This window comes from Amblyomma americanum, chromosome 9 (assembly GCF_052857255.1).
Source record: "Amblyomma americanum isolate KBUSLIRL-KWMA chromosome 9, ASM5285725v1, whole genome shotgun sequence".
Taxonomy (NCBI): Eukaryota; Metazoa; Arthropoda; class Arachnida; order Ixodida; family Ixodidae; genus Amblyomma; species Amblyomma americanum.
In genome coordinates this window covers 116,324,622-116,349,006 of record NC_135505.1, presented here as the reverse complement: position 1 = coordinate 116,349,006, position 24,385 = coordinate 116,324,622, and the positions used below count along the sequence as shown (strand labels likewise).

General features: G+C 46.4%; 1 protein-coding gene and 1 pseudogene across 3 annotated transcripts in view; both read left to right on the top strand.

Moving 5' to 3' along the window:
- Positions 1 to 24,385, top strand: part of rdgA (retinal degeneration A) — a 499,400-nt gene that overhangs the window by 215,022 nt on the left and 259,993 nt on the right. The window contains exon 1 of one of the 3 annotated variants that reach the window (XM_077637008.1): positions 18,907 to 21,428. The exons of the other annotated variants lie outside the window; for them this stretch is intronic. Coding sequence (XP_077493134.1) covers positions 21,283 to 21,428 — 146 coding nt within the window. The 5' untranslated portion in view covers positions 18,907 to 21,282. Of the gene's footprint in view, positions 1 to 18,906; positions 21,429 to 24,385 lie in introns of those variants that run through there. 3 annotated transcript variants of the gene reach the window in all.
- LOC144105810 (U2 spliceosomal RNA) lies at positions 5,108 to 5,246 on the top strand (annotated as a pseudogene).

Below are 24,385 nucleotides of genomic sequence, written 5' to 3'. Positions count from 1 at the left end.
GAGTGAATAAAAACTTGTTCCAGCGTTGCGCATAGCTTTCCAAGTCGGTCGCGCGCAGTCCAAACTCCGCCCACGTAAACTGCCGCTCTGCTCGAGAAAGTACTGTTGCTGCGAGTCAACAAAGCAAAGCACAAAGAAATAAAGCGACAACGATAGAAGAAGCGCAGTGAAAGTAACTCCACGGTTAGAACGAAAGATAGGAAAAGAAAGATAAATATCAGCGTATAAAGGGACTGCAGGCCCATCATTTCTCCATTTGTGTTGCGGAGAGACTGAGTTTCAAGTTCAGTGGGCAAGTAAAAAGGTTGCCGCCTAGCTCAAAAGGAAGAGTGGTTCTTTTGATCATGGCCCTCTCACTCACTGTCTGTGTGAGTGCGTGTATGTATTTTCCCAAGAGGGGGTTCCACGCGTAAAGTGCGCGGAGCACTGTGTGTATGCTTTATCGTTTTCCAACGTCAAAGGAGAGGCATGTGCAACCCCCCTCCCCTCCCCTTACCTCCTCTTTTGGCTGAGGGGGTAGCACTAGAGATCCTCTCGGTTTTGCAGCAGAGAAGTTCATTTGTTGAGAGGCCCTTCGGAATGCTGTTCTGCTTCCCGTGTCCTCAAGCCACGGGCGGCGAGCTGCTCCCGACTGCTCTTGTGTGCAAACATCGACGGGCCTTATTTGCGAACCCGGCTCCATGATTAGAAGGTGACTCAGACCGGCCCGATCCCGGAGCTCCTGGTGATACTAAGTTTGCGCTTGATTGGTAATCACTGCCTCGCGACCTTTATATTGTCACGTGGTGGTGACGTTGAAGAACACGGTAGCAATACTGTGAAAGACAAAACTAACTTATATTGGGCGAACCTGTGCCCACAAAAGAGGCTACACTTACAGCACAACGGTATAAAGAGAATTTATTGGTACACCAGACCACATTTACATAAGAACACTGGCAGTCACGAACAGTACATAATGTAATTTCAAAAAGAGGCAAAATATGCGCAAACCAGTCACCAATATGCACAATACAAACAGAAACGGAACAGGCCAACAATCTATATACAATGAAGACCATGGCGCGGCATGTTTCCAAATTAAACATACATCTCAGTACGCGATGGTTTAAAAGAGGGGAAGGCTGGGGTGGGGGGGGGGGGGGTTAAATGGAAGGGGAAAGTTACCATGCGCGTACAACACTTGTTCCCAGATGTGTACATAACTGGGTAAGGGGATGATACCCGTTACCGCGACCAACCCAGGGCAAACTCAGCACAACGGTAGCGGCGAGCACGGTCGGCGATCGTCGAAAATCTGATCCGCGGGTCAAGCGCGTCGGCTGTTATATAGCAGTCGTCGAATGTTCCAGACTAATCGTTGGGACCCGCGTGCCTTCCACAAAGTTCTACACCATTCGCGTCGGGCGATGAAATCAGATAACATAAGGTTCGGCTACAACAGACAGCGAATAGAAGCATCAATGACTTGCCAGAAACTTCGGATAGATGCCGGCGCGTCCCGCACTGTGCGATAACACTTGTTAGGCGGCGAAACGTAGTCGCCCGATAAAGATAAGTACACGTGTCAATACTAACCAAGCTCTACTAGGTCAACACGTGTTTTATAGGTGGTAACGCTGTGTGTAAGCAGAGACTAAATAATATAGACACAGCACAATACCGCATATGAATTTTGTATATTAGCATATCTGAAATGTCGCTCAGAAAAAAAAATAACTGCTTACGACGTGTCACCATGACCTCATACTCGTGAATCCTAACTAGAGGCCGCCGCGGTGGCTCAGTGGTTATGGCGCTCGGCTGCTGGCCCGAAAGACGCGGGTTCGAACCCGGCCGCGGCGGTCGAATTTAGATGGAGGCGAAATTCTAGAGGCCCGTGTACTGTGCGATGTCAGTGCACGTCAAAAAAACCCCAGGTGGTCCAAATTTCCGGAGACCTTCACTACGGCGTCTCGCATAGCCTGAGTCGCTTTGGGACGTTAAACCCTCATAAACCAAACCAAACCTAACTTGAGATGAGAACAAAAACAAAGTATATTTTAACAGGAGGGATACGTGAAGGCCCCATGTGAAACAATGCCTTTTTCGTGTTTTTTTTTTGCTTCTTCGGCGTATTGTTACGTTAGCTTCATGTCATGTCAGAATCTTCATTCTGACCTGTACTGTCGAGACTCGTGGAGTATGCACTAGGCATTCATTGCCTGCCAAATGGGTCAGAAAAAATTTATAACAATCCCCGGCAAAGCTAGCTGGCCGACATGCTTTGTGCCTGTATCAGAAACTTGAGTGGTTTGAAATCTTTATTTGCTTTCCGTCTGCGCGCGTCTATTGTAACCCAACTGACGCCGGCCGTCTGAGGTGCGGTCGATTTTTCCGCCTGCCGATCACTCGTATTCGTGTTTCTGGGCCGTCTGGGTCTTGTTTTTGCCCATCAGTCAGCCTTTAGGACAATGGGACAACGGATTTAGAAAGCGTGCAGAGTTTCGTGCTGCACGCCAGCTTTTCGGCGCTATTGTTTTCTTTTGAACCTTGTTATGGCTCAGCACAAAGTGCTGCCGTCAACCGTAGTCGGCAAGTCAACAACTGCGTAATGCTGAAACACTGTTCAACATGAATAAATTCACAGGAGCGCCTAATTACCATGTGTTGGAAATTCATCAGCATTACAAGTTGTTGACGCCTTTACTTGAAGTGACGTCACTTCACTCTAGCCAATTGCTATTATCCGCACAGAGAACGTCGCTTCCCTCCAACAGCCAATGCGAATTGTCCGCACTGATGACGTGACTTCCCACCAGCCAATGGGCGAATGTTATGACCGACACATTTGTTTTCCCAATTAGGCTCTTATTGCTCTCGTAGTAAACAGAGAAGCAGAACAGCAGGTAGGGCGGGAAGTAATGATCCTCGCATTGTTTTTCCAGAGTTTGGTTGTCGACGTGTTCATTTTTTCAGTCTCTAAATTATAGACACCACAGAGAAATTGGTGAGGTCATAAAGCATAGGTAGAAACAAAAACTTTAAATACATTCGCAACAATGTTTCTATTGTCTCCAAAAAATCGAAGAAGACATGGTTCCAGCACCAGTGACGATGCGTGAATAGCTTTTCAGAGACTATGTCGAAAGTGATCATGAATGTCATCGTGAAGAAAAGCGCGTTCTTGTGTTTGAACGCACAATTCCCGCGGAGATGGCGCCACAGGGACCCACTTAGCACCCGGTCTAGCGACAAAACTGTAGCTTGAACAAAAAAAGACCATACGCTTCAGAGCCTCATACCATTTCCTCCGATTCCACAATTCGTTTTCAGCACTTTCTTTTGCGAAAAAAAAGGGGGTGGGAATGCGGTTTCTCAATGGAAAACGTTTAGGAGAGGGGCCGCAGCTACATTCCTTCCTCCTCCCCCTCACTTGAACCACGTGTTCACCAGTGGCATGTAGCCAGACCTTCTATTTTTGGACCGTCACATGTATTTTTATTTATTATTTAGATGAACATATAAAAGAACTTGGTGCCTAGCATTCGCGTCGACTGCTACTTTTGCAGGGGTTGAAACTGCGCACTACTGTACACAAATACGTAGGAGAACGATGCTACGCCAAGCTGTTCCTTAACAAAAAAATTAACAGAAAATAGGAATATAAAGCATGCCTTTTAGCACTAGTTAACGTGGTCCCAACCGAGAATCTTGTGTGAAGCCTCGGAGTAACTCGGCTTAGTTCGGAGGAGCGTTGCGCAAGCTGCAGCCAATGGGAGGAAGCTCGGGTAAGTTCGGCGCAGCTCCGCACCAGCTGTAACCAAAGGGAGGGTGACCTTGAGGATCACCTTGGACAAATCTAGCATAAGAATAGCCAAGAGCACTCTGCTATCGCCGCAGTTTTTCTTTCTTTATTGCATGGAAATAGTGCCGAAAAGAAAAGTGTAAGCACGCTTACGCCACAAGACACCAGGCCACCTTACCCCTGCATGAACCCTCCTTCCAAAACATCAAGAGTCTGGGAGGCACACACATGCATCCAGATAGGGGAAGCAGCTAGGCGGCTCATCCAGGGAATCATATACACCCCGCACCAAAGCGCATTGTTCACGAAACAAAGATTTCGACGACCGTGGTAATTCTCCGTGGCGGTCCATCATGCGGCTCTTCCAGAGACTGAATAGTCCCAGCAACATAAATAAATCATCATATGGCACAACACAGTTTTTCTCTACGGGCAAAAAATGGATACTGCAGGGTGTGATGTCAATGTTCCTCTTAATTGCTTGTTGTAATATATCCCGGAAGAATATAGCATCAATGCACAGAATAAAACAATGGTAAATTTTCTCAGGTGTATTGCACAGGTGGCAATTCACTGTCCATGGCGCAAGCATCTCTTTCGCATGAAGCCATGCCTTCACAGGCAGCGTGGATGTGTGCAGTTTAATGAACGTTTTAGTTGCTGTGCTTATTACGCGTCTGAGTGCTCATTTGCCTTTCCTATTCGCACCGACGGGACACACTCGTGAGAGGCCTTTATGGGGATTCCTTAAGGAAGTTGCTGACACCTTCGATTTCCTCACTGTGCGCATTTCTTTGGACTACCTGTACAGCCTCTCCAGAAGGCAGATGACTCAGGCACTTACAGAGTATTTGTTCCCTTTGTATCGGCAGCCTTTTCTAGAGTTCCTTGACTCCAGTGTTTTAAAACGTGTCAGGCGAATGTGCACTTCTTATGCTACCGCCGCAGCCGATCACGCCTCGTGTTAAACTGCAACACACTCGCGCTGTGCCCTGCACATCGTCGTCTTCATCAACTTCCATCTGCGGCGCGAACAGATAAGCTCAGCTCTAATATCGTCGCCAGACATGTCGACAACCCAGCAAAGCACAACCATGAGCCAACCAGGCTAAATATGCTTTCACACGTCTACTCAGTTTACGTTAAAACCCTACTACTGTTTTCAACAGCGATCGATCGTAAACGCATTTTTATAAATGAAATATTGAAACAAGAAATGGTACTAAAGAGTTTTGCAACCTATGAGTCTGAACACCTGTGAGTATATAACGGGCAAAATCTGTTACGCAAGCAGTGCATGGGATCCGGTGACAAGAGCGAATGTCCGGACCCCGTAGAGTATCTGTTACGGGTCCAATTGGACTTATTTTTGGAAATGTGGCGGGAAGTTTGAAGGTTGCTTCACTCCCGCCACCGGTTGGCCCGGTATTGCACTATCTCCGGGGTCGGCCTTGTCTTTAGCGCGTCTTTACTATCCTGTCTTTCTATCCCATCCTTCAACTCTCCTACTATCTGCACGTGGTAGCGATTGTGGCTCGTCTTGAGCCAGTGAGCAGACCTGTGCACTTTCCTTTTCGTTCTTCCTGGCAACAACAGACAGACAGACAGATCCGGTGACAAAGTAAAGCGCACGAACAGAGTGCACCTAGTAATGAATTCATCATTGTATACTTACCGGGAATGCTATCAAGGATTCTATAGTGGGATAAAACTCAAGAACGAAGCGGCTTTTCCCCGTCAAAGGACCCTCTTCCAGCCAATGGCTTCGACCGATTCCCACGAGCCTGCTAGTATGACAAACCAGGCAGTGGTAGATGAAAGCGGAGAGTACCCTCCCTCCATGGTCGGGGATTGTTCCCTCTCTGCATTGTCACGCTAGCAGGGTCATGATAGTCGGTCGACGCCATTGGCTGGAAGAGGGTCCTTTGACGGGGAAAAAGCCGCTTCGTTCTTGAGTTGTATCCGACTGTAGTAAATGTTAATAGTGCAGGCCCACGTGCTTAACACTCTTGCTGGCAAACGCGAAATGTCGTATACGTCAACGGAGCCGATGAGGATGCTTAACCTTGAGAAGTTATCTTATGCAACTGTTTATTTAACTGCGGAATTCCATGGTATTCTGATGGCTGTTAGATTCATCCTTGAATAGAAAGTCCCAAGCTTTAGACAGATTTATTCAGATTCCTTACTCAGATTCACTTTACTCAGATTCCTTAAGTATGCTTATGGCCCTGTCTTCTGAGAAGCCCTGTAAATCCCTGTGATGATTCCCTCTTGACATAAGGCATTTGCCTTATGTCCGTACGCACATAGTATGGTAATGGCCCTGTCTTCTGGGAAGCCCTGTAAAAACCCTGTGATGAATTCCCTCTTGAAATGTCTTATGTCCGTACGAACATTGAACCTTAAAGTTACAGTATGCTGGGTGCTCGGTCACTGCGTAATAAATGTGAATGAATCTGGTAGGCTTGCAGCATGAGGAGCTGAACTGATTGAGATGGACATAAAACAACTTTCATACCAGGACCTCGGGCCACATATTAGGACTGCACTCCGTAAAGAGTGGCAGCAGGTTTGGGACGCAGAAATATACGATAAAATGTACACAATAAAACCAAGTTTTAGAATGTAGGCCAAAGAAAAACAAAATAGGTTCAAAGAAGTTGCTATCTGCAGAGTGAGGATAGGGCATACTATACATCACACACTCGCATCTTTTAAAGAATACACCGACACCACAATGCGCGAGATGTACGTGGAGCCCGCACCTCAATCATGCCCGTATTAATCAAGTGACCAAGGTTGGAGACAGAAAGAAGACGGCACTTCCCAGAAATATACACATTAAATATACCAATGCACCCGTCTTTATTTTTAGGTGATGACCGCATGTTTTCATCGGATAAAGTTTTTAAAGTTTTAACTCGTGTAGGTTTTTACAAGAGATCTCTTGTTCCATGTAACCTCAGTCCCTCCTCATTGCTAAGGAGAATGCTGAGCTTAGCCTTAGCTGCCAGATGCCTCGCCCTTTTTGCTGAAGCAAGGGTTATGGTTTAGGCTGCCTTGCTTCGTATTTTATATGTAACGAGTCTTATAACAATTTTTGATAAGCTATACACCATTTTAGGACATTCCATCGAACTTACATACCGTCTTGACACACTTTAACCATGCACACACTCACTACTCTTAGGCCCTATACACCCGATGTTGATTTTAACATATTTAGTACATATTTTGGCTTGAGTCGACCGAAAACCTCGTGTTTGGCCCTGTTTAGCCTTAGATGCCCTTGCGTCAAAAAAAAAACGTAGCACCATCGTTGTGCAACCGTTACGGCAAAACAAAAAAAATCCGGCAGCCATTGAGGCGTACAAGCAACCCTTCCGTGCTGCATTTGGCCGCTGATCTGGCATTGCTGTTGCAGCGCCTGCCTTCTCGATGTGAATAATCGACACAGCTCCAGGACGGAGGAGTTCGCCCTGGGACCCGGGGATGAGTGCTCAGCGGCTTAACCTAACGGAGCGTGATATGATCCCCGCACCTCGCAGCGACGCGAGGGTTTCTTCGCCATGCGCCAGCTTCCCCGAAGGAGTTGAGACGTTGCATCTTTCAGCAGGTTTTGCGCTGCTTTCACCTTGTTGTCTTGTACCCTTGCAGTGCAAAGCTAAAAGCCTGATCTATCATTCTCTTTTTTTCTTCTAACAGTTTGCGTGCAGTGAATGGTATCTTTGTACAACTGAAGTGGGCTAAAGTGCATTGCGAGTGCTTTATGGTCATACCGACCGCCCGAAAAATCGCCACTGTTTTGCGAATCGTGGTGTCAAATTGTCCACTTGTGACTCTGTCTCAATCAGGAAGATATAAAAACATGCTTGTTAAGCTAGTCAAATACTAAGGTAACCGCTCGGACATATGGTCAAACATATCACGCTACCAATAATAACGAGGAAGTCAGTGACCGGAAGCACTCGTCTAACCATATAGTTACCGAAAACCAACGAACATGTAATTGGTATTGACATTTTGACCCGCCGCGGTGGCTCAGTGGTTAGGGCGCTCGACTACAGATCCGGAGTTCCCGGGTTCGAACCCGACCGCGGCGGCTGCGTTTTTATGGAGGAAAAACGCTAAGGCGCCCGTGTGCTGTGCGATGTCAGTGCGCGTTAAAGATCCCCAGGTGGTCGCAATTATTCCGGAGCCCTCCACTACGGCACCTCTTCTTCCTTTCTTCTTTCACTCCCTCCTTTATCCCTTCCCTTACGGCGCGGTTAAGGTGTCCAACGATATATGAGACAGATACTTCGCCATTTCCTTTCCCCCAAAACGAATTATTATTATTATTATTATTATTATTATTATTATTATTATTATTATTATTATTATTATTATTATTATTATTATTATTATTATTATTATTATTATTATTATTATTATTATTATTATTATTATTATTATTATGCAACCAGTCAAACAGGCCGTTCTTATTAACAAAAAGCATACAGATGCGCTTAGCGACTTTCTTCAGGCATATGTTTCCAACTTTCCTACGGTACTTCCGCCTACTGCTTTGATCCCCTAAAAAAGTTTGTTGTCACCTTTACTATGGTCTTCATCTCGCGCCCGGGTCATAGCGCAGATTAATTTAACCAAACCGCCTTAATGATTCGGGCTTAGTTTAAAGACATCGCTTGTGGGGTCACCTGCTCGCTTCCCACCTGTCAGAATCAACGAGGTTCAGCTCCCGCTGTAGAAGTTCGTTGGCGGTGCATTAGGATGGCATACACGAATGTGCTTTCAGATGAGTTCTACCTGTGGCCTAATTCGTACTGTCTGGGAATCCCGTTAAACGCTCTACAGCACTGAGAGTCGGCTTACTTTCCAACTGTCTATGACCATTGAACGTGAGGCTTTTCCATGACAGTAATAAACGAGTTCGGCGCGGCACAAAACTCTCACGGCTGTCGTGCGCGCTCATAAATATTGCCGTGGTCACGTGGGAGTTTGTGCGAGCACGATCATTAAAACCCAACTTTGGCCCTACTACACCAAATCACTCTCAGTCAGGTTTTTCGGCGTTTCTTCTATTGCAAACTGTGGCTGATTGAGATAGCATTATAAAGGGTGTTTCACCTGCGAGATTACTCAATTTCTAAATGTCTTTTTTTAGTTACAAGAGCGCTTTTTCGACATAGCATTGTCATCGGCGTAGTACATCAGAATACAACAAAGACGTTCTAACTAGCAGGCTGGTGCACTAATATTAAATACTTAAGTTTTTGCTGTTACTGTTTGGCCGCTTTATTATGCAGGGGCGTGCAGCCCACAAATAAAATCCATATCAGTTTTTAGAATTTCGAAAACGCGATTACCCTCGGCGCTACGGCCCAACAAATTTTGACTATATCGCGCCAAAATACATGTACTTTCGAGAGGCTTGCAGGCATTGGAGCCTTTCCAGTGCAAGCAACTCGTCGAAATAGCCGCATGCCAGTTGAAATCCCAAAGTAATTTTTGTTTTGGACGATAAATTTCAGGCATCCAGACTGTTATTTGTGAAATTTCCTCTTCTTCTATATGCGATATTTTTGCTTTTTTTAACAGCCGCCGCGGTGAATTAGTGACTCTGGCCTTCTGCGGAACCCGCGGTGGTTTCTCAGTGGTTAGGGCGCCCGACAACTGATCCGGAGTTCCCGTGTTCGAACCCGACCGCGGCGGTCGCGTTTCGGTGGAGGCGAAACGCTAAAGCGCCCGTGTGCTGTGTGATGTCAGTGCACGTTAAAGATCCCCAGGTGGTGGAAATTATTCCGGAGCCCTCCACTACGGCACTTCTCTCTTCCTTTCTTCTATCACTCCCTCCTTTATCCCTTCCCTTACGGCGCGGTTCAGGTGTCGAACGATATATGAGACAGATACTGCGTCATTCCCTTTCCCCCCCCCCCCCCAAAAAAAAAACAATTATTATTCTACGGAATAGGCCTCTCGTAACGAACCCGGCCTCGGCGTACGAATTTTGATAGAGGCTAAGCGCTCATGGCTACACTCTGTGTACATACCCAGCAATTCCGGAGAAAAGCATCTTTGAACGGGAAGCCTTTTATGAACGCAAATGTTTCATATAATGTAAGATTTCACTCTAACAATCGATATATCCGCAGATCACCCTACGGCAGTCTTGAATTTTTTTTCTCTCTATTAACGTTTTTGCAGTCGTCAAAAGCGTTCCCCATTGGTTTTCTATCGGAGCATTCACTGTTCGATGCGACCGATGTAAACATTTTAAAAGAAAGAGTTTCTACATATCAGAAGAATGGACCATTCCCTTCAATACTGCCCTAAAGGTATCTTACAATTTTCAAGTTTTCAAACTTTTTGCCCAAAATTGCTAGACATGATGTAGCGAACCACCGGTGATTAAAACATCCAATGTTCTCAAATGCTACCTGTGACAGAGTTGCTCTTTCGTTTTCGGTGCGTGGACATTAATGTTTTAAAAAAAATTCCCAAAGTAGATCTAGAGTCTTCCTGCTGAAACCATATAAAGATATATTAACGCGACAGGGTTACAGGCCCCGTTATACAGAAAATCCGGTGTCAGCGTTATGAGCGAAAAATCATGATCATGGCTCTGACAGGCGCGGCCCAGAGAGCAACCTAGCCTTCTTTTAACATTTCTGCAGGACACTGGACTTGTTTCTAAATGGTCGCAGCAGGAACGGACTATGGTCTAGTGTGATTGAATGTGTGCGCAGATGGTGACTTCTGGAGTGGACTACGTTATACTGTAAGTGAATGTGTGTATGAATTATGGAACTGCAATGGACTATGTTCTACTGTGACTGAATATGTGCATAGATGGTGACCTCTGGGGTGGACTTTGTACTGCTGTGAGTGAACGTGTGCGTAGATTGTGACTGCGAGAGTGGAATATGTACTATTATAAGTGGCTGTGCGCATAGCGGGACAGATCCCACAGGTTTTAGCACATTATTAACATAGAAGCGGCGCTACGGTGGAGCAATTGCCGGCAGAATAAGCAAGGCTAATCTCACCTGTAGCATTCAACACCTCAACTCAACTCTACTCAACTCTACTGGCTACAGTATGACTAATAATTGTATAAATGTGTACTTGTTTGTTCCTAATTTGTTCCCTATTATTTGTATATATTCTAATACCCCTCTGCTTGGACCCAAGGGTCTGCAGTATATAATAAATAAATAAATAACTCAACCTAGAAGGCAGTACGCCTACGAAGGTCACGTCAGCGTGCCCCGTCATCACAACCTGCCCACCAGATAGTGGGAAAGCTTCCCACCTTGGAAAGTGGCAGTTAATGATTGGTATTTCGGAAAGAGCAGCCTAGTTCAAACAAGGCCCACCGCTGGGAGCACCTGCCATCGCAGGGCAGTGGCGCATTGCTTAGCGGCAGCACCGCTGCGCCAGGAGCGGTATGAGGACTCCCAGGGATCTGTGAATGCAAAGCAGAGAATGATTGTAATTACCCAATGCGCTGTCGCGTCATACCTTGCAAGAGTGGCAGATCGGGCTAGTTGGTAATTTTCCATGATGCGATACAGCGCGAATAAAGACGGGGACGAAGACATGATGCGATACAGCGCTGTGGTGTCTTGTCTCGCTTCGTCCCCGTCTTTATTCGCGCTGTATCGCATCATGCGTCATACCTTTAAGCCGAAGCTTAAGTGACCCCTCCAATTTTTCAGCCACATTATAGAGGAGAAAATGGTTGTCCTGTTATTTATGTTAATCTTGCATCTTTTTATCTTCTTTTCTTGTATTTGTTTTCACCGACGCTATGGCTTCTTATCGGCCTTCTGTATCGATTGCACCGATGAGGAGCCTAGTGGTACTCGTAAGGGCAGACCTCTCCTGTTCCATTAAAGTCCTCCTCCTCCTCGTAAGGGCATCTTCGATGGAACGGTGATAGCAAGCATGGTCAGCCTGACTAAATCCTCCTAACTTAGCTTTTCTCAGTACATGATTGTCTCGTTTTCCTGCTTTGTTTGTTTTTTGTTGTTTTTTGCGCCTGCCGGAAAAGACACATTTACTTGGGAGTCCCATCCTCGGCGGGTCTGGCTTCCGCGAGGGCCGTCGCAGCTACCGCTCCGTCCAATGCCCGCGTGACGCGGACAACTGGCCGGAACCGGAAGGCGCACTGCTTTCTTCCGGTTGGACCGGATCTGCCGAAATCCAGGCTATAGATGCGGGCATTTTTCAGCCCCATTGGAGTCAGCAGAGCCGGTGTGGCGGCGTGGGAGTTGTTTGAAGCTCTCATGCGGCCTGTCGACGAAGACGTGTACTGGGAAGTCGCGGAAACAACCACTTACTACGTTCTTAGCTCCTTTTTTTTTGCGCGCGCGTAGGAAACCAAGACATTTGTGCACGGCCGACTGAACTCATTTTTCTTCCTTTAGAACGCATAAAGTTGGCGATGATACTGAAGTCTTGTGGCGCAATGGCATCTGTGACCAAAGAGTGCCATGGCACAAGATATTTTGTCTACACAAGATGGGGTCAAAGACTCCTTTTTCAAGCATAACACCCCAGATAAGCCAAGCACCAGGCCAAGGGAAAGGTAGTAGCCATTGCATCATCGGTGGCTATCCCCGCACTTACGCTCTAAACACGAATACACCTATATGGGAGTAAAAAGGGAGAAAGCTGTCCTCTAGCTCACTCCCGTTTATAAAGGGTAGTGCGCCAGAGGTCAAATTATTCCCTTTTACTCATTTCTGTTTACAGCCTTGTCAGCCAGATGCTCAAACCATTTAAAGCCACCGCTAGGCTAGAATGAACAAAGTTGAATAAATCAATCTTTAAAGGATTTGCACGCACCGTTTACGAGCCTGTCCAGCGTAATATATCCCTTTCAGTAGCGGCTGAAGCTCTATGCTACCAGTCACAAGGTCGCGTCGCACGCTCGAATATCAGTATCACTGCCCGTGCTTTAGTGGATGCGACAGGCAGAAACGCATTTGTGCTGCGCGAAGTCAGTATGAGTTAGAAAGCTCTGTGTGCTTGCAATTAATCCGCACTCTTTCGCCATGACGTGTCCTATAGTCTATGTGCAATGCAAAGCCAGCACAAGCACTAAATAAATTATGGTTTATTTCTTTGGAACTTTTGAGTTTGCAAATAGTATTTATTGAGAGTAAGTGACAGTTTGTTATACTCTGTGGAATATGAACTTGACTTCTTTTTTTTAGCGAGAAAGAGAAATCCAAGCCTGAAACTAACATTAACGGGACGCGGTCAGATAAGCATACCTGCTTCCGGTGGCAGTAAAAAGCTTTTAAAAGCTGTCCGTTCGGCCCACGCCTCTATTGAAAGTGTTGTGCTGCAACAAAGTAAGCTTTGGAGTGGGCTACGAGCACTTTCGTCTGGTAATAGATTCCTTCTTCAGCTCTTCACTCTTTTTTTCATGCACCTGTACTTTATACCTCTGAGAAGCTGGCAACTGGAAAGCTGTGACTTTACAGTCAATGTGGTTGTTTCCCACTCACGCATATCGTTCTCTATTTCTTTTACTCTTTTTCATATTGCGCCTGCTGTGCTGGACTGGCTGCTCTGTAGGTAAGTTGATCAACGTCTCTTCCTTTTAGATGCCCGGATGAAGAAGAGGCTCTTTACAGTGATAGACATAGCTTGCACAAGGTCTTTAAGCGGGCCATTACAGAAATTTCTTTAGACACTCTAAAGACTGTCCATAGACTTCTGCCTGTAAAGTCTATAGACTCTCTATAGGCAAACCCTAAAGAACTGCCTATAGGCAATACTATAGACAATCTATACATTTATGTACCATATACTTTTAGTAGACCGTCCATAGGCTATGAATATACAAAAAAATATCTATAGAAAGACAACAGAACCTATAAGAAGTCTATAGATTGTCGTTAGACCATTTTTGTAAGCGGGGCTCGCTTTGCAACCTCAAAGGTCACGCTATAGCGCCTTCATAGCGTGTAATCGGTTAAGAGTTCACGAGGGGAGACATGGTGTGTTAGTGAAGTCCACAGCCGGTGTATTAATGATGTCATCGACAATGTGATGTTATGAATCACTCGGACGCTCTGTTTGCTGTTGCATTTCCGATGAGCGAGTTGTTCGTGACGCGTTGTTGTGTTAGTAACGCCACCTGTCGAGGAAAACGAAAAAGCTTCCGGAAAGTTCTGACTGGCTGGACTAACTCACCTTAGCTTTATTTTTGTTGTTGTGAAATGGGATACCAAAACATTGATTCCCTGTGAATGGTTTATTTGGGAAAAGATCCCTGGCCCTTTTGTCCGATGCACCAAAGACGAGTCTTACACACATATACAGATACATTACCAATGAACCAGCAAAAAATACTGAATGAACGTTTTATAAGTACGTACGGATTGATGGTACCATCCGCCGGGCTTTTCAGCTGAGAAGTGAGTGAAGCGCAAAGCACGATGCGAACACAGTCGCGTCAGTTATTCCATGATCATTATACCATACCATGATCAGTACTCTAGTAAGTGCTGTAAAAGTGCCGTAGATAGATGTGTCAGCCAACAGGAAACCGCGAAACGACGTTTGTTGCGATCGTCTCGAAGGATGCGTTCCTGACAACCTGCTCTGAGCATCAATTGCCTTACGTGTTTTTCAACGTAAGGCTCTATTATAAACTTCGAGTGGCCTATTTCACTAAGCGTACTTACTAGACTCTCGCAGAGTGCTTTGTATTGAAGTCGAGGGGAAAGAAGACAGTTTACACAACTCATCTTCAAGGCCATGCTACTATTGCGCTAAGGATTCCCTGCTACGCAGTTGGTCCTCAGCAACCGATCATTACTCAAACAGTCCAATACGCTCCGCACTGTTTTGTGCTGCATGGCTTTGGCGCGTCTCGACATATTTAAGGAGGCTGCATTCGTTACTGTGTCTGACCTCGTAACAAAGCACAAAACGGCTGCGTAGGTTGTGTAGAGTGGGAAACAGGAGAAGCAAGGCCCCGTTGAACCGAGCATCCAAGTCGTCATCGATTTCCGCACACATGTGTATACGTGTGCTGCAGTGGATGGATACAAATATAGCACGCGTGCGACAGCTGGTCGCCATTTGCGCACGTGTCAGCTTACGCACGCGTCATTGGTACAGGTTTACGTGCGTGTGTATTTTTATGTCTTCCTATGAGTGCAAGAGTGTGTAAGCACACTTGTTTTAGCTCCGGTACCGGCATGGTCACGAACACGATTGGCGAAATATCAGGGTTCGAATTAGCTAAAAAATTCTCTAATATCCTAAGAGTCACAGCGACGAAGGCGGTCCTAACTTTCTTTTGCTTGACGCTACGCGATCGATGGCGCTCAGAATGTCCCCTTGCCTTTCTGGAATGCATGGGGCTGAGCTGGGTTTAGAGTATGAATCCAAGAGGAAGCGCCACTTTTGCTACTTTTTAAGCAAAGTGCACCAAATTACTGGCTCGGATTAGCTTCCAGGATCTCTATGGGCGCTGTAGGTATCTACACATAATCCTTCGAAACTCCCGTGCCGAGCGGATTCTACTAGTCTAGCTGGCTACGCAGAGACAGTGTTGCGTTTCAGTAGCAAGAAAACTAACAGCGTGATTTGCTAGCTTCTTTCCCTCTCTCTTGATGTTTCTGAGAGAGAAGAATGTCGCTGATGGTAGAAGAGGTTTCAGAACATATTTCTAGTTAGAATCGCTCGATCACACTACCCGAAATTAACTTCGGTTGAGTTACCTGGATCGTTAGCTGGATCTAGTTAACTGGATTAGGATCGTAGACTCGTCCAGCTGCCCAATGGCAGCTTTTTTCTACGATTCTTCTATCTTTATTCTTATATAGGAAATGAACTTTGATTTGAATTGATTTACACTTTTAAAAATTTCAACCAGAACGTAACAACAAGAAGAGAGAAGAAACTTCGCAACTGGCGCAATCGACAGGATCTTTCTGCGAGGCAATCATCCGTAAATAGTCTACTTCTTGATGTTCTTCTGTTCGGTAATATTTGTTTTTTTAAGCGTAAATAAACAGTTAACTCTCCCGAAGTTGACATCGAGTAATGCGATCGAGCAAGTCGAACCTGGAAGACGTTCTGCATTATATTACAATCATCAACATTTTCTTTCCCTCTCAGCAACATCAAGAAAGAGGGAAAGAACTTCGCAACTGCCCGCCTCCTGAACATCTAGCTGCTAATAAGTAAAACGAGAAACTTCAAATTGGTCACGACCGCTTCAAGCAAGACAATAAATATCCACATATGCATCCCGATTGTTTGGAAATGAGGCTGTGGTCACAGACAGCCCTGCGTAGTTAACGTTAACAGGACGCGAATTCGTCATTGCCCTTAGGATAACTGAATATGGAAACCACACACCACAGAATGAAGAAAAAAGAAAACAATTGGCATAAATTTAGCATAGTTAAACATGGTATGCAGCGAAAGCTTCACAGCAATGGTTACGCGAGATCATCCACGTGACTAATCACATGACCCCCTCCGCCTTTTCTTAGCACAAGACTGAAAGGTTATTAAATGCCAAAGGTCAAAGATCAGCGCAAGGTCAAGGTCAAACTTCATGGCCATGTGGTGCGACACCAAGAGGGTCCACAAGGTTAGGCTGAAGGGCTTAGCTGTGGGCCAACTTATAGCCATGCATGACGTCTAGCTCGGTGAAGGTCAAATTTAGTGCCCCGCGAAGCGCGGCTCTAGCTAGCGTTGTGAAGCTTTCGCTTCAAAACGCTTCCTCGCGGCATTTTTTTCATGGTCAAGAAAGCCAGAATAGAAGAAGATTCTCTCAGCATTACTTTGAAGCTCTAGGCAATCAGTAGGCCCGTCTTTCAGCGGCGCTTTAAAGGTGTGAACACTCAAACCCTAGATACTCCCTTAAGCTTACATAAAGCTCCAGAAAGTGAAAACAACGCAGTATCGCGCTCTAGACGGCCGTGTAAGCTGCTGATAGTTCAGCACATGTCCGGCGGTCGCTACAACCACACGACAACCGTTTAATCCTGTTAATATTGAAATCATTGGGCTGTTTGATGCGATTAGAATAAAATATCGGGAATAATCATCCAACTAGTCACGCTGGCTCAGCGGCATGATGATACGACCGCATTTCGCTAGAGATGGAAAGCAAAAATGACAGTGCATCGTGCGAAGCCAGCGCAAATTGAAGATTGAAGATTTGCACGTGGTTGATAACCGCTGCGGTGGCTCAGTGGTTAGAGTACTCGGCTGCTGATCCGGAGTTTCCGTGTTCGAACCCGACCGCGGCGGCCGCGTTTCGATGGAGGCGAAACGCTAAGGCGCCCGTGTGCTGTGCGATGTCATTGCACGTTAAAGATCCCCAGGGGGTCGAGATTATTCCGGAGCCCTCCACTACGGCACTTCTTTCTTCCTTTCTTCTTTCCATCTCTTCTTTATCCCTTCCCTTAAGGCGCGGTTCAGGTGTCTACCGATATATGTGGGACAGATACACCGCCATTTCCTTTCCACAGAAACCTATTTCATTTCACATGGTTGGAATTAATGCTGGAGGCCTCCACTACTGCTTCTCTTATCGGTCACGTGCATGTTGGGGGCATTTAAAGTTAGGTACTATACTACTCGTACCTTTTATATTCGCGGCAGCGATTGTCATCTGTTGAGTCCATTGGTCTGTGGCACTCTTTCACTATGACATGATGGGGCCATCTTTGTGGCACAGCATGACCTCGTATAAAAATACTCATCACCAATGTCATTATCATAAGCGCAAAACATAAAAATGGGGTCGGAAAAAATCTCTCTGCGAAGCAGCCGAAGAAGCACTCCGAACGCCAGCTTCGCCTGGAAGTGCTTGAAACGGACAAAAAAATGAGGCGTTCTGAACACGCGAAGAAAGACGGGAGAGGTCGCTAGTTGGCGTCCATGCAATCCAAGAGCCCCATACATACTGTTTTTCTCCTTACGGGATTGTGAAAAAAAATATAGTATCGTCGGATAGCGAGAAAGTGGCAGAGTAGAAGGATGGCTCGACGTGTTATATATCTTGTAGTTATATAGTCTTCCGCTTTGTGAGCATCTGGCTTCTGGGCCGTACCTGTTTATGTCCTCTTCGAGATGTCTATTCGAGAATAGCAGCGACTGCTTGGATTAGGTGCCCGAATAGCGGTCTTGTCAGAGGCGTGTTCCTCCGAGAAATCTTGGACTTTCTTTCGCCATGAGGCACATTGAGGAGATTGTTTATTCACGGCCATATTCCTTTTGCAGATCAGTGTTTTCTTCTTCCGTTGCTTACGCATACAAAGTGATTCACACATTTACTTAATACTTCGAAAGAAATGACGACGGGGAAAAATCCGCGATCATTAAAACAAAACATCATCGATAACACGAAATCTCACCCAAGAGGCGCTAGCTCGATATGATGCTACTCTATAACTTAAGCCACAACACATGCAATATCAGTGCATTACGCAGAAAATTAGATCATGCAGTTGGGTGCAATAAAATGGTTGTAATAAAAAAAACGCACTCTCATTCCATAACTAAACAGTCGTAATCACGGCGATCAGCTCCTTTTACTATCACTATGCGAAGTTCCCGCTGTGCCAGTCAAAAAGAACACGGGCACACATTCACTCACATTAGGTATTGCGACGCTGAACGAAAGGTTAAGGCAACGCATTGCACTTTCTACGCGAGAACACAAAAAATACAACAAAAAAGAACTCTCACTTAAAGACTTAAACACTGGCTTCTGTTTGTAAATCGAATCCCGCCCTTTGAACGATTTTTCCTAGCGCCATGCGTAAAGCGGAAGCCATCTGGTCGCTCTCAAGCCCACAGCTGAGTAGAGCAACTCCAGGCGTGAGTTTGCGATAGTTCGCTCTCATCGCCTCTCGGTTTTGTTATTGTTGCTTTTTTTCGTTCGCAAACTACGATCGCACTTACAGGAGGCGGCAGCCGGCTGTTTTCACTTTTAAAGAAAGTAAAAAAAGTAACAATCGGAGGACAGCCGCTCCGTCATCAAGCGTGCAGCTGCGCGCGAACGCATGACCCGGCAGTGCTTTCGCATTTAGACCGTCGTGGAGCGAACTCACAATAAGGCCATCAGTATGCGCTCGCGAATGCAGCTGGAGTCGTCGTACAGCACTTCGCTCGGCGCTTCGCCATCGAGCTACAAACAAGCTGAAAACTCCTCGATAACGTGCGCCTGAATGCTGCGTCCAGCGGATCGCCCGGATTTACTGCCACGTCACGTCGTGGAGTGCCTGTGATGTGAGAGTGGTGACCACTTGGAGATAGGCGATTGGTAGCCGCATCGCGGTGAAGAATAAGCAGTGCTTGTCTGTGTATAGAAGCCAACCGTGCGTCCTAAGGAAACCGTGAGACAGTGGCGTGATGCGGGTGGTGTGTTAGAAGCTTCTAGAAGCGGCGTTTTGTGAATGACTGTCACAAAGTCTTCAAGCTTTACTAAGAGCCTACTGACGGAAGTTGTTGTGATAAGGCTTAAGATCGGTGAGTTATGAGCGTCGGACGGCGTTCAAAGCCCAGGCCAGAAACGTGTGGAGGCATTTGCGAACGCATTTGAACTGCCACCGCCTAGTAAAGGAAACAAGAAAAGATGAAGGCCCTCACGGTACATAGCCATTGACGCGGAACGATCAGTTCAGCTCATTTACCTGATTAGTAGTGTGGAGGAACGTTTGAGCAGTTTGAAATCACAGATCCCCTTTGCTTATAAAACAACCCTCTGTAAGTGTCGTCTTATCTCTTCCTAAGTTATGCGACAATGATTGTCGATAACAACCAAAGCAAACGCGCTCTCAGTCTCAGAGTACGGCCATTCCTAGTATGATCATGTAGGTTTACGTCTGACGCTGTCGGCTAACTTTAGACTGCAGCCGAAATGCTTTCGACGGGAGGAATTCAGCGTCCATTGAACACCTACTGCAAGAAAAGAAGTTTCGTATCCGTACGTTTCACCTGAATGCTCAGAAAAGCTTGCACGTCTCTCCACCGTTATATTCGACACATCCTGTCAACGTAGCGTGGCTAGCTTGCTTCGTTGAAACCTGCCACTTTAAAGTGGCGCGGGTGAACGCACTTCACACTGTCAGAGAGTGGGCGAGCTTTGCGTCAAAAAAGACGGTGGTATTCTCCCAATACTCACGCAGTATTCGTAACGCCATACCGAGTCCTGGAACACGCTATTCGAAGAATCACCTTGCATTCCAGGCGAGTTAAAGAAAAAGTGACCGCTCTGTGCTTCTCGTTATTCGTGTTTTTTTTTCTTCCGGTCATTCATCCTGCATGCCAAATGAATCACGCATCTACTAGAATGGCGAGAGCGTGACGTGCGCCTGCTCTTGCTTATCAAGAAGAAAAAAAAATACAACAGGGCCGAAAGATTAAGTGCTTTTAGAAGTGCGGCTCTTGAGACTTCTTCACATCGAAGCGTGAACAAGGCGACTTGTGCACTTTGGACACTCCCGTACCATTCTGTGTATCTATGTGACTACTTCAGTGAATGTCAACAGATGAGATGCGACGGCTCGGCGAAATGTGCACGCTTGCGAAAGAGCCAGGCAAGCGTTTTCACGCCAGAAAGGGCGCCCGCGGTTTCACGGCTGTTTTTCTTTTTCTTGTCTGACGTCACCGCCATACAAGTGGTTATAAAACTTGTAAATAGAAACGCGTAGTCCGTATTCAGCGGACATTGACGTCGAGTGGTTCTGAAATAACTCGCATCTCAAACGCGGCAAGAAGGAACCCTCTCATAGTACGACATTGTTGCATTTGAATCCATGCTTCCAGATCAATTTGTACTTTACAAAGAAGATTCACGACGCCGAAGTCGCTTTGTTACCTTCAGCGTGCCTTACTTTGTTAGTTTTGTTATGGAAGCGTCATTTCCCCAAAAGCATGCGGGTCATTGAGCGGGGTGACTAGAAAGTGTTAGACTCGAAACGTCAAGCAAGATCTTTCACGGACATTTGTTAAAATCCAGTTCTGTTTGTTTGCACTTAAACGCAAACGTATGCTGAAAGGCGAGAAAGCTTTAATTCCAGAGGCAACACTGAACACCATTCTCAACTTCCAGCCGCCAAGGAGTAATTCACCTTGTACGTTAAGGACTAGCAAAGACTAAAAGACCGCTGCAGTGCTGAAATAAGCAAATGCTCATAATCCTCCCAAAATCTGACAGCGTGAGAGGGTACCAACTTGGGTGGCTCGTAACTTGTTCAGCGCCTTCTGCCGCGTGAAGTTTCTTTTCTGTCCAGAAACTTCCGAAAAGAGTATTAGAGTCTCTTGAATGCCGACAGACTACGACTATCCACTGTCAAGCTCATAGTCCAACGCAAAGCCTGAACTTCTAGAAGCCTGGCTAAATTTGTCAACGTAAAGAAGCTCAAGTTCCGGGGAACCACGAAAACAGCACTGCAACTGCCCTAGGAAGAAAGAGTGTAGTGCGTCGCGGAAAGTGCATGCGTGCCAGTGTGTTCCTCGGTGGGTGCTGCCCCGAATTGTTCAGGCAAGCCTCGGGCGTTGTCGCACCATGGAACATGTGGGCCACTCCGTTTCGCAAGACTTCAGGCAACTACGACCTGGTCATCGCCTCGGGGGCCTCAAGGTCAGTGACATGTTGCATCATCTCCATGTGCTATAGATCATCTACTGAAAGCGTCCTTCGTGTAAAGAAAAAGAAATTTGAAAAGTCCCCTTTCGAGTCTTCTTGGCTAACCTGTGAGTTTATCTTACTACCATGATGCACAGATGAGTGGGGGAATTTTAAGATTTATTGTCGACCAAGCATTGAGGGAGCCTGAATGAAAACAGTGCGTCTAATACATTACCTACCCGCTGCTGCATGATTCACGGTTGGCGAAGGAAAACAATACTGTGAGGCTGTTTTTAGCCATGTCAGAACTATGAACTTGACCACTGCTTAAAGCCCCTATGTTTAGTTAAGCATGCAATGCCTGCACAAGAGTTTATAACGCTATCGCTGCGTAAAACAAATTCGCTACGATCATTTTTGTGACGTCGTCGCTACTATTTGTAACGCTTTCTACAGGCAAATAGCACCCCTAGGATAACATATGTGATGTTACAGATACCTTTGGGGGCGTCATCTGGAGTTCTGTGCACAAACATTCTTGCTGTAAATACTATTGTCATGGCTACGTCCAGGAAAGCACTGCCTGCTGCCGCTTAAACCTATACCGAAGTCACCTTTTTGTTTTTTAAATTGCTTTAAATTCTGGAGAATATTTTATTGCAGCCTAGAATTTTGGCTATTTCGACGAGTTTTGTGCACTGGAGGGCTCGCTTTGACTGAAGGCTTCTCGAAAGCTCATTCATTTTGGCTCGATGTAGTCGAAATTTGTTGGGCCACAGCGTCGAGGGTAAACCGCGTTATCGAAATTCTAAAAACCGGTATGCATATTACTTACGGTAGAGTACACGCCTCTCAGAAGATAAGGAGCCTAAGAGTAATAGTTAAAAAGTTGACTATTCAATATTAGTTAACCAGCCTGCTAGTTAACACAGCTGTAATGTCATGTACTACATCACTGAAAATGCTGTGCCGAAAAAACCGCTCTGCTAACTCAGAAAGCTTACTTTTGAAAATTGCGTAGACTTAGGTGAGACGCCCTGTATAACACGATCGCGAAATGAAAATCTTCAGTGCACTCCCGGAGTTTTTGTTTAATAATAATAATTGGTTTTTGGGGAAAGGAAATGGCGCAGTATCTGTCTCATATATCGTTGGACACCTGAACCACGCCGTAAGGGAACGGATAAGGGAGGGAGTGAAAGAAGAAAGGAAGAAGGAGGTGCCGTAGTGGAGGGCTCCGGAATAATTTCGACCACCTGGGGATCTTTAACGTGCACTGACATCGCACAGCACACGGGCGCCTTAGCGTTTTTCCTCCATAAAAACGCAGCCGCCGCGGTCGGGTTCGAACCCGGGAACTCCGGATCAGTAGTCGAGCGCCCTAACCACTGAGCCACCGCGGCGGGTTGGAGTTTTTGTTTAAGTCCCGCGAACACGACGGACTCTCGGCGCTGGGGGAGCTGGCCCCAGCTGCTGCTGCTGCCGCGTCTTCGGGGCTAGTGATGCGCGTGGCTCCGACATTGAGAGCACAGCTGCAACCGCCAAGGAGGCGGCCTCGCGCGATGCAGGCGACACCGACACGCTCGTTCTCGTCCGCCCAGATGTTGGGGGGAGGGGGAGGGAGGGACTGTCATCAGCTGCTCTCTTACACTGCAGGGCACGCGTTGCAATCGATATCTCATTCTGCCTTATTTCCTAAAACCACCCCTATTGCGCTTTTTCCTTTCTTTCTTTATCTCTTCTTCTTTTCATCTTTCTTGTACGAGGCGGCGTTCGAGACATGCGATTCTGAAGCGAACCCGACCGCGGCGGCAGCGTTTTTATGGAGGCGAAACGCTAAGGCGCCCGTGTGCTGTGCTGTGTCAGTGCACGTTAAGAATCCCCAGGTGGTCGAAATTATTCCGGAGCCCCCCACTACAGCACCTCTTTCTTCCTTTCTTCTTTCACTCCCTCCTTTATCCCTTCCTTTACGGTGCGGTTCAGGTGTCCAACGATATATGAGACAAATACTGCGCCATTTCCTTTCCCCCAAAAATCAATTATTATTATTAAGCGAATGGCGTGTGGTGCCCGGAAAGACGTAATTATTTTTAATTGCCTCGTCAAGCGACATGCGAGGGTCAGCGCGTGTGGGAGTTGTTGATGCTCTCTAGCGCTCCAAATGAGCGAGAAAATAAAGATAAGCCCCTCTTGCTGGGTTTTACTTCGTGCGCACAGTGTTGCTTCCTTACCAAGCAGTGTTTGAGTGCGAGAGGACGTGTTGAGACTTGACATGGCACAGAGAGTTGAAAAGGCGACCACATAACGTCACACGAGTCTTATGGCCTACTGCTGAGGGTGCCAGGCGGTCATGTGTCACCCGAGTCGTAGCGTAAACTGTTCATGAGGTGATGTTCCAGGTGGTCATGAGTCACTCGAGTCATAACTTCAACTGTTAGAGGGTGATGTGCCATGTGCTCGTATTTCACCCGAGTCGCCGTGTCGACTGCTGAGTGTGTGATGTGCCAGGCGGTCATGTGTCACCCGAGTCGTAGCGTAAACTGTTCATGAGGTGATGTTCCAAATGGTCATGAGTCACCCTAGTCATAAATTCAACTCTTAGAGGGTGATGTACCATGTGCTCGCATTTCACCCGAGTCGTAGCGTCTGTTGTTCAGGGGGGGGGGGGGGGGAAGGGGGGATGTCATAAAGGTCATGTGTCATCCGAGTCATAGCGTCAATTTCTGAGGGGATGATGTACGATGTGGTCATGTGTCACACCAGTCTCGGCGTCAGCAGTTGAGGAGGTGATTTGTAAGGTGTACAAGAAGTGACCCATATCACTCTCATATGACCCACTAGATATTTCGATACAGGACCCTATGCGTTACATGCATGGTCCATTGAATCGGGGTCAATCGGTCCATTTAAAAGGGTCATTTGAGCTATGGAGGGTCACGTGATTTCGTTGTCCATTGACGTCAATTCTT